General features: G+C 31.2%; 1 protein-coding gene across 1 annotated transcript; it reads right to left on the bottom strand.

Annotated features, from left to right (window-relative positions):
* Window positions 1-5,800: 5,800 nt before the first annotated feature.
* LOC114720880 (beta-galactosidase 15-like) lies at window positions 5,801-9,969 on the bottom strand. The gene is made up of 17 exons (XM_028906600.1): window positions 9,811-9,969; window positions 9,459-9,671; window positions 9,280-9,345; window positions 9,106-9,198; window positions 8,852-8,995; window positions 8,661-8,749; window positions 8,450-8,555; window positions 8,281-8,368; window positions 8,045-8,163; window positions 7,773-7,934; window positions 7,458-7,651; window positions 7,236-7,339; window positions 7,031-7,143; window positions 6,715-6,942; window positions 6,405-6,619; window positions 6,040-6,316; window positions 5,801-5,908 (listed from the first exon to the last, which is right to left on the bottom strand). Exons 1-17 carry the CDS (start codon window positions 9,967-9,969, stop codon window positions 5,801-5,803), a joined length of 2,478 nt encoding a protein of 825 aa, XP_028762433.1.
* Between the last annotated feature and the right edge of the window lie 269 nt (window positions 9,970-10,238).

Genomic DNA, 10,238 nt, shown 5'->3' with positions numbered 1-10,238 from the left:
AACAGAATTCATCAATTCCAATAGTATCTCATGGTCATGTGGTTAGGTATACCAACAGCTTAAGCAACAACAAAGAATAATTGTTGAGATTAAATGAAGTAACCAACACTAAATGAAAGGTCAATATTAAACTATCTTTTTTGAGAGCAAATTGTACACATTAAACAAAAGTCATTGTAGAGATTTCTCTATTTTGCTATAGTAGTTGATTCCCTGCTGCAACTCTACAATCCACTTACTTTTTTGCTTTTTGTAATTCTATGAGCAATTCTCAACCTTTAGTATACATGTAATATTGAGTTCATAAAAAAAAAAAAAGGTGAAGGAGGGATTATAAACGAAATCATACAGAATGAGTAAATACAAAGTAATTATAAAATCAAGGTTTATGAGTAATTTAACTTATTTGCCCTCCTCTTCCTCAACATGTTCGTGGAGTATTACTATTTAGCTTAATAAGGAATGTGTGCCATATGAGAAATTATTTGCTGCCATAGTATTACTCTGTTCACCTCTGTTTTTTAGGGACAAAAATAGAGGTGAACAAAATAACATTATACTCTTTCTTGTTTCCATTATACATGAACATATATCAACTTGCTAAACTTAGAGACTAATAAATATGAAACTCAGAAGCTATCAGCAATTAATGCTTTAATGGGGAAAAAAAAGACACTAGTAAACTAAAAGCAATTTTCTTATGAACGAAGCTTGAAGACTCCATGGACAAATTCAATTTTTTAACACCTGATTGTTATACTTAGACTGTGATTATGAGTAATGCTACTTTGTAGGCTTCTTATTGTTGTGTAGTTTGTTCACTCCAAGGACAAAACTCTGACACTAACGCTAGTCCCCATCGCTTGAGGGTTTGTTTGGATGGACTTATAAGTAGCTTTTCAAAATGTGAGGAGAGTTTTGTCTTAATTTATGTAAACTTGCGGAGCTCCAAACAAGCCCTAACTCTTCTGCCTTTTTGGAATGAAATAAAGAGCTAAGCATTAGCGAGATAGCTGCGGTGAGATCGAGATCGTTACATGGCTTTACTTGATATTTGTCTCGTGCCATGTCAATATCGCAACATTTGATCTGAGCTGGCAGTCACATCACTCTTCTAAACGCCGTTCTTGCTTGTTCTGACAATTTCTAGACAGAAGGATTAATGCCTCAAACGGTGGAAACAATAAGGATCTAATAAAAAAGAAAAATAGTGTGAGGACCTGATTAAAAATTAGAGAAAAGTATAAGGAGTGGCATATTAATTTTCCCTTGTATATATATATTCACATTTATCACCCCATAATAATGTCATTCAAGGAGCTTAACTAACATATTTGAAACGACATTCACACACACACACACACACACAGATCGGTGTCACCATAATGTGGGGATTAACAAAGACGAGAAACCAAAGGACTGAACATCTAGAATGAACTATTACCTCTCGCGTAGTAGTAACTAGTTGGGTGTTTGCTTTGATCTTTGTCTTCCGAATTTATAAATTTTTTACCACAAGTTGTCCTTATATAAAATGAGAATGAGTTTTATTTAGTGCTACGCAGACTAATGAGCACCAAGAGCTCATCACCATTGCATACTATCCATATTTAATTTGGATGATTCAGGTAAATCTTTCTATCCTTTCTTTTAAAAAAATTATTTCAATACGTGCAAAATTTAAAATAAAGAAAATATCTTAATTACTATTTTTCAAAAAAAATATTTTTTATTTGAAAATCACTAATTGAAATTTTTTTTTAATTTGCACTGTTAAAATTGTATTTACACAGTATGGATCTCACTACAGTGCTAAGCATTATGGTATTCATAATAGTGATTAGCATATATACAAGGGGTTTCCATCAAATGGGTAATAATCAAGGCAGTATATAATAAAAACCAATGCACATTGACAACAAATAATGAATTTAAATTAATCTCTTTAGTATCTGTAAATCATTTGTCAGTTATTTAGCTTTTATATTTAGGATGGCAAGTAATATTATAGGTTTTGCTTTTGCCTTGGAGGCAGTGATTCGCAAAGTGATTCAGAATCACAGACATACATATGCATGCGGAAGTGTCTGAGGAATCGATTGCGACCACCACTCTATCGAAATCATGTTGCCAACAAATAAAATTCTGTGTTTTTAAGGAATACGACTCGTTTTTGGCATGGTATATTAGTGGGATCAAGCCTTTTATGAGCCACCCACATCAAGCAGCTAGTAGTGAAATAATAGTCCTCTAGAATATCATTTATACATAGTTTGTGGATGCACAAGCAATCGTTTGTTGAAAGAAAGAGACAGTAGAAAAAGAACTGCTCGGAGTCACAGACCATAAGATCTTTAAAAGAAATCTTAAAGAAGCAAGAAATAAAATTATAAAAGAGCACATTCTTTGCGAGCTTCAATTTCAACATCAGTTTAATTACTTGCTGTTCATGCCCTTTTGTCCTTTGGAAATTTATATTATATGCAGTTTCTTCCATGTTTTAGTAACGTTAACATTCATTTAGCACTCTAAAATATTTTTAACTTTTCAACACTTTAAAAGTATTTTGTGATTTATTAAGTATCCTAAAAAAATTTAATATCTTGTGGTATTAATTTTTTTATTCACTAGGCAGCTTCAAATATTTCTTTTTCAAGCACATCAAGTGCCCTAATTTAAGGTATAGGATAGAGGGTAAACATAGGAGCATGTATGCTTCGTGGAGTAGTGGACTAAATGGACAAACCTTGCAGTCTGAAAATGCTAGGCGAAGTTGTGGGTCTAAACATTCATTATAATGACTTCATAATGGACAAGAAAGATCTCATTTCCTATCATTGTAGGAGCTTGATACTGTGTTCATGCAGCTTGCGATCTTGTAAGTTGTAATTTAATTTATTTAACTACCTACTTATTTGTAGTTATGTACTGATTTTTGTTTTATTTCAATTACAAGGCATGTCATTGAAAGTGCACAGAAAGGGGACTGGAGGACAAATATGGGTTTATGTGACTACAGAGACTAGAGAAGTGACAGAATTCATTGCCCAAGAGGAGGAAATTATATGTCATAAACTCAATGATGTTAACCAAGCGACCATGTTATCTCGTACCTCTTGTTGAAAGGTAAGTTGGATTAAATGTCACACACACACACTACGTATAGAATGTGTTTTTAGTTTAAATAATTTATGATTTTGTAGTTATTATTGGGCACTGGTTGTTATTTGCCCTATGGATCACACTATATATTGGCTTGATTCTCTTAGTGGGAAGTTGGCTGCCAAAACCAAAGAAATTTTTGATACATAAGTTATACTTTATTAATTTATTTGTTGTCAAGCTAATTAATTTAATTGCATATTATAATATTGATTTATGTGTGTTGATGATAGGGCAATTCGAATAGCCTTAGTGCTAATCAAAAGTAAAGAATAAGAGAAGAACAAGGATAAGAAGGGCAAAAGGAAGATTACATTACCGGATAAAGTTAAATGAATTTTTTCCTAAAAGGATTTTCCTTAAAGTAAGTTCCTTAAATTAAATATTTTCTGATTTTATTATCCTTTCAATAATGTTTTTCATCATATTGATCATTATTTGAATATTTTTCTAGTATTGTTGCCAACCGGCAAATGTAGAGTGTGAATAATATCCGCTATATGTATGAAATAATTACAACTAAGACAATTAATAATTTTCACGAGATAATTATATATGCAATATATGATTTTATCAATGAGCTTGTAAATTTTAGTGACTAATGATATGTTTTGATTCCATTTCAATTTTCAGGTGTATGAAAATCAAACACATTTCTCAAGTGACAAGATTGATTTCATGAGAAACATCTTATCTTCCTTCTTACTTGAACAAAGCAATTGGTGAATTGGTTTGCATTTAATATTATTATTTTATAACTTTGGCTTATTTAGGACTTGTTTTTAGGATTTAGCATTTGAATTGGTTTTGTATAGGACTTACTTTTAGGATTTAATTTGGCTTTTGAATTGGTTTTGTACAGAGGACTTGCTCTCAGAATTCAACATTTGATTTGGTGAATTGGTTCTAGACTGGTATGGTATTTAATTGTTGCCTAAAAAAGGTTTGCAATTGCAAGAAGGCTAGTAAACCAAATGAATGGTGTATTAAAAAGAAAAAACTAATTTTCTACGTCAGTTATCATATTAACCATCATGAAAAATATAATCAACAATGTTTAGCACAGCTAAATGTAGTCATATATTAAAAAATTCACGACAGCTATTGAATATAACTACCGTACAATGTTACTCTTTTTTACGACAGTTTTTTAGTTAATCGTCATAGAAAGTGTAATTCCATGTCGCCTAGTAACCATCGTAGAAACTTATTGAAACTAAGTCACCTTTAATCACGACCCATTTTTATCGCCATTAAAAGCCATGTATAACCAGCGTTTATGAGTTTTTTTTTTTCCCAGTAGTATTATATTGCTCCAGCAGTGGTAATATTGACAAGTAATTAAAAATAAAAAAACTTTTGTCAATAATCCAAAGGCTTTTATATCTCATATACGTACAATAAAATTATTATAAATCAGATTATTCATAAGTCATAAATAATACCCGTAAGTGACTTGTTATCATACTCTTTCTTTTGCCAAGGACTCATTATTATACTCTATGTATATACGCATTTGTAGTTCATATTATTTACTTTATATAAAAATACAAATTCTGTTTATCACTTCTTTTTCACCCTAAAAATTCCGTTTAATCACCCTTATCAGTCTTTTCTTTTCTTGTATATGTAATTAACTTCAATAATTACTACATATTTTTAGTACTTCAGTCTTAAAACCATTTATAAAAAATGATAATATTAAGATCTTGAATGTTAATAAAACATTCAAGAATAAATATATTAAGTTTATAAAAAATTTATCATTTAAGACCAACAATTTTAGAGTTAAATAACTAAAAATTAAATCAATAAATCAAATTGAAATCCTGCGTAAAGGGAAACAACCACTTGTGTATATACTTTTACCTTTTTAAACAAAGTCATATATAATTTTATTAAATAAAAATTACAATAACCTCTATTATTACTATTATTATTGGTGTTAATTGCTATAGTTATTAATTTTTATTTTTGAGTGAATCAATGAGTAATTATTTGATCATTATGACTCAAAAATGTTATTTAATAAATTCATGATAGTTATGTGATCTTTATGATTTTATCAATAAATCAATATATGTATATATGTTCTATAAATTTCCTGTAACAGCTTGACTCATGATCTTTCATATTTATGTTTTTCTCACTGTTTTCTTTTTGACAATTTGGTATAATAATTGTCAAACAACTCAACATTAAATGATTTTTGATGACCTTTTATGCAATTTAAGGTATTACATCTTCTTGAAGAGAGAATAGCGATTAGTGGGGAATCATATTTGAGAATATTGTTAAATTTCATGAATGGGATAAATTCAAAGCCTTCTTATGAAAAATATTATGATAATAATAAATAATAATCCCAAAAATATTAATGATCAAAATAATGACGTTGGAGGGAAAAGGAACACATGAAATTTATATACTAGCAATGGCCATTGTTATTTAAAGTAGTCTCAAAAGATTAGAATGTACAACCGCTATTGAAAACTTAAATGCCAAACTTTAAACACAAACGAAAGGTTCAGTCCAAGGAAAAAAAAAAAAACACAGACGAAAGGGAAACTTAAATAACAAACTAACCTAATAATTAGGACTATAAAATAAAACCTAATTTTTATATGAAATTAAAAGTTTAACAAACTGCCTCCACCGCAAGTCTCTTGGTGATATTTCCACAATTGGTTGACCCAAATGTCTTCTCTGAGATTTCGATGGAACAAGTCTGCTTACCCACACAAGCCTGTGTAATGTCAAGTAAATTAAGTAAATTAGTTATTTCATTAATTAATATAATGTCTGCATAATTGAATACATAAAATAAAATATTTAATGCAAGAAAAGAATGTGTGTTTAAGTTAGGAGATTAATTACTTTCTCTATAATTGAAGAAACATCGTTGTTGCTTTCACATGTGCCTTTGTTAAAGGAACCACATGTGCCTTGAGGATCTCCAAAACTGGCAAATTTAATGGCAGAAATTGGACGGCTTTGGCAAGATAGTTCCAATGTGTGGTTCTCATAGGCATTTCCACAAGCAGTTCCAACACTAATTGTTCGGAAGTTCACATATGATGGATTTCCTCCCATTTCCTCTAACAAAACCAATGTGTTGTCACCGTCTTTAAGGAATGATCGCGGGACATGATACCTGAAAAAACATATTTTAATATATCATTTAGATCAAATTTGAATGGTTAGGAATCTCGGTCCTTTACTCTGAGAAAAATCAAACTAACCATTTTTGTGTAGGCTTTCCACAATTGTAAATACATTTTGTGGCAGAATATTCACCACGATAATCACAAGGATCATTACTACAACCATCTTCTGCAGCTAAGTAGGCAGGCCAATATCGGCCAATGTTATGACCATTGACCCAAGCAAACCCTTTTCCAAGTCCTTCTAAATCCACCACCACTGGGTCTTTTCCAAGAGGAGCTTTGAATGTAGTCTAACACATTTAATTTCAACGATGATTAAATCAGTTTCTACATTTGAATAAGTGGACTAACAAAAGCAGTCATAATTTTGAAATTGCCAAAGTACCTTGTACCAAGTGAAACTTCTGTTTGTGGGTAATTGGTCTGATGCCCATTTGGTGTTAGAACTAGACTCTTCCCCAAAAAACTTTTTATCCCAACCATCCAATCCAATTTTGTAGTGCCACTTGTGAGAAGATAAGTCCTTAATTATTGTCTCGTCACCTTTTTTACCAACCACCTCAATTGGCCCAACCAGACCAGTGTGCCATGTATCAAAGAATGACCCATAATTCTGTTCAAACAAAAGAAACATACCATTATAGTTAAATCAAAGTACCATAATTTGTTCAATATATACATTAATTAATAAGATGATATACCTGTAGTCCAGTAGTGACACTGAGCAAACTGATCACATTCTTTCCTTTATTCAACTTGGTCCTAAATTCAACCTCATCATCATAAAGAATGCCATATTTAGCCCAATGAGTTCCTACAGATCCATCAAATGACAATAATGTTAATTAAACTAATCACAGTTAATGCAGGAGCAAATGGAGTTATAGTAAGCAATGTTCCTTTTACCAGCATGATGTCCATTGACGTATGCATAAATTACTTGGCCACTGGCGTTGATTCTAAGAGACATATCAGCACTCCAAATAGGATCATGTTCGTCAAGATGAAGACTATCAAAGCATAAATAAAGTTAAAGATTGTTAGGCCTTCAAAATTTGAAGAGTAGATGCTGAGAACAATTAAAAAATGAGAAAGAGGAGTGAAGCTAAGTAAGAATGACTTTATTACTTGGTGATGTACCAAAGGTAGTCACTAACATCATTAGTGATTTCCTTTTGATCAATGAGCTTGGTTGCAGAAGAATGAGATTTGCCTCTGAGAGCATTATGAATATTCTCAGGCCTCCACACCCACTTCAATGATTCAGGCTGCTTCTCAGCTTCATTTGGCCAATGTTCATTCACAGAAGTTTGAACATTAATCTAATTAACAATAAAAGAACAACATATATATGTTAGATTCTTTGTAAAACAGTACCTAGTGTTGTACAGGAAATTAAAAACAAATTCAAACAGAATTCAAACGTTGTACAGAAAATCTTACCTTTGCGGTGTTATACTCTTCAGTTTGACCATCAGGAAGAATGCTAACGGACCAAGCAGGAACAGTATATTGCTTTCCATTAAATGTGATTTTTGCATCAGAAGTAGTATTGCTATTGCTCAAGAACACACTTGATGATCCATTTGTGGCATACGCGGTGGCCTACAACATTTTTATCATCATGCATTATTAACCACTTCGAATTCCATGAACATGGTACTAAGCTCCAGTGATGACAATGGATAATTCTTCATTCATTTATAGTTAATTACCTTGACAGAATTACCAAGATCATTTTCGCTGATATTGCCATAGACAAGGTTTTTCTCAATTGATTTCAAAACTTCATGAAGTTTCTTGAGATGGCCCCATTTTGGTTGAGCAATGTTTCCTGCAAATAAGTGTATATTATTATATATTTCACATTCATCTAATAAAGCTATGTTGATCAAATATATATGTATGTATATATAGAATGAATCAAATTGATGTAATTTTCATTATATACCAAATTCGTCAAGAGGAGCATCATAGTCATATGAGGTTGTAATGTATGGACCACCAGCAGTTCTACCAAAGTTGGTTCCACCATGATACTGTAAACATAAAAAGATATTTTATTAATTGTAATCATCAATTTTATTTGATGTTTTTAAATATATATTAATATAATTTACCATATAATAGTTTTGTAAGGTTCCTCCAGTTTGGTAGAATCTAGCTACACCATAGGCAACATCTTCAGCTGTTCTGTGTGGATCTTGTCCACCCCAACTTTTGAACCTTTAATAATAACAATGAAAACAAGAATTGAAGAAAAAAAAAATTGAATGAATCAATGATTTCTTAGCAAAAATTAAAGTCAAAATAAAGTGATCTGGGACCTACCATCCGACCCAATTCTCAGTCCAAATCTTAGGACTATTGGGATTATTAGGTGTGAACTGGTCACAATAATAACCATTACATGTATTGATCTGATAAAAAGAATCAATTAATTAAAAATGTGTAATCAAAATAGGATTTTTATTTTGAAAGTTTGAAAAAGTATTTAAATTTAATTTAGCAATTAATTTTACCATAGGCTGAGGAGCATTGCTTTGTTGGCACATTATCCATGGAACTCCAATATTATAAGATTCTGCCATTGAAGCACACCAATCTATGTATACCTTTCCAGCGTCTCCATACGGATCCATAACATTCCCATACTCATTCTCGATCTATTAATGAGAGAAAATAAATCAATTGAATGAATTAAATGCGTCCGTTAATTGCATATTTTTTTCTTAAGGAAAAAAAGTAATTCATGAACTATAATATATAGGCATACCTGGGCAATAATTATGGGACCACCTTGAGAAGCAAGAAGTTTCTCTTCAGTAATCTTATTTATGATCAATGTAGTGAAATTTTGCATCTCATTCTGTAAAACCAAACAAAACAACATAAACAACATATACTATATAAAAAAATAAAAGAAGATTAATTAAAATAATTAACTTACCATGAACACATTATTTGCTGTCCTCATCTCAATACCAGGCAAATTATGCAACCACACGGGAAACCCCTAAAAATTAAGGGACATTCCATTAAAAAAAACGATTAAGAATTATAGTAATATATATTAAAAAAAAGGAATTGAAATAATTAATCAAGAATTAAAAAAATAAATGATGAAACATACCCGTAGTTCCATTCAGCACAGACATAAGGACCAATACGAAGAATAGAATAGAGTCCAGCCTCATTAATGGTCTTTAGAAATCTGATGAGATCATTATTCCCAGAAAAATCATACTGACGACGAACTGGTTCATGAGCATTCCAAAACACATAAGTCTCTATCGTATTAAGTCCTCCTTCTTTTGCTTTTTGAATCAAATCAGGCCACATCTACAACATCATTATATATAAACAAACTCATTATGTGCAATGATAGTACTAATTAAATACCAAATATTTGCATTAAATCAGAAATAAAAAGGCTAGAAGAATGAGCAGAGTTATGAGCAGAAGAAAGGTAGATGATTACTTGTGGTGTGCTTCTGGGATAATGAATTGAACCAGAAATAAGAATTCGACGTTGGCCATCGATGATAATGGCTCTTCCATCGTGAGAGACATTTACAGAAACAACAACAAGAAAGAGACTCAGAAGAGAAAGACAAAACAAGATTTTCTGAGAAGCCATATTGACTTGAGAGTGATGAGAGAAAGAACAGAAGGGTTGGAATATGTATGGAATTCAAAGCAGGTCAAGACCAATATATATATAGAAAAAGAAACCTAAGATTATCGTGGAATTGTAGTTTGTATATCTAATCCAGTTTAGATTTTTTTTTTTTTGTGGATAAAAATAGATAGATTATAACTTATCATTATCCTTAACTTCGTGATATTTATTGCGGTGGATTAGTATGTTAACAGATTTTTTGTCAAATTGGGTTAACAAAACCATTA

Source organism: Neltuma alba, unplaced genomic scaffold (genome assembly GCF_004799145.2).
Source record: "Neltuma alba isolate B1F8T4 unplaced genomic scaffold, ASM479914v2 tig00012004_pilon, whole genome shotgun sequence".
NCBI classification, from domain to species: domain Eukaryota; kingdom Viridiplantae; phylum Streptophyta; class Magnoliopsida; order Fabales; family Fabaceae; genus Neltuma; species Neltuma alba.
This window is presented reverse-complemented; position numbering and strand designations above follow the sequence as displayed.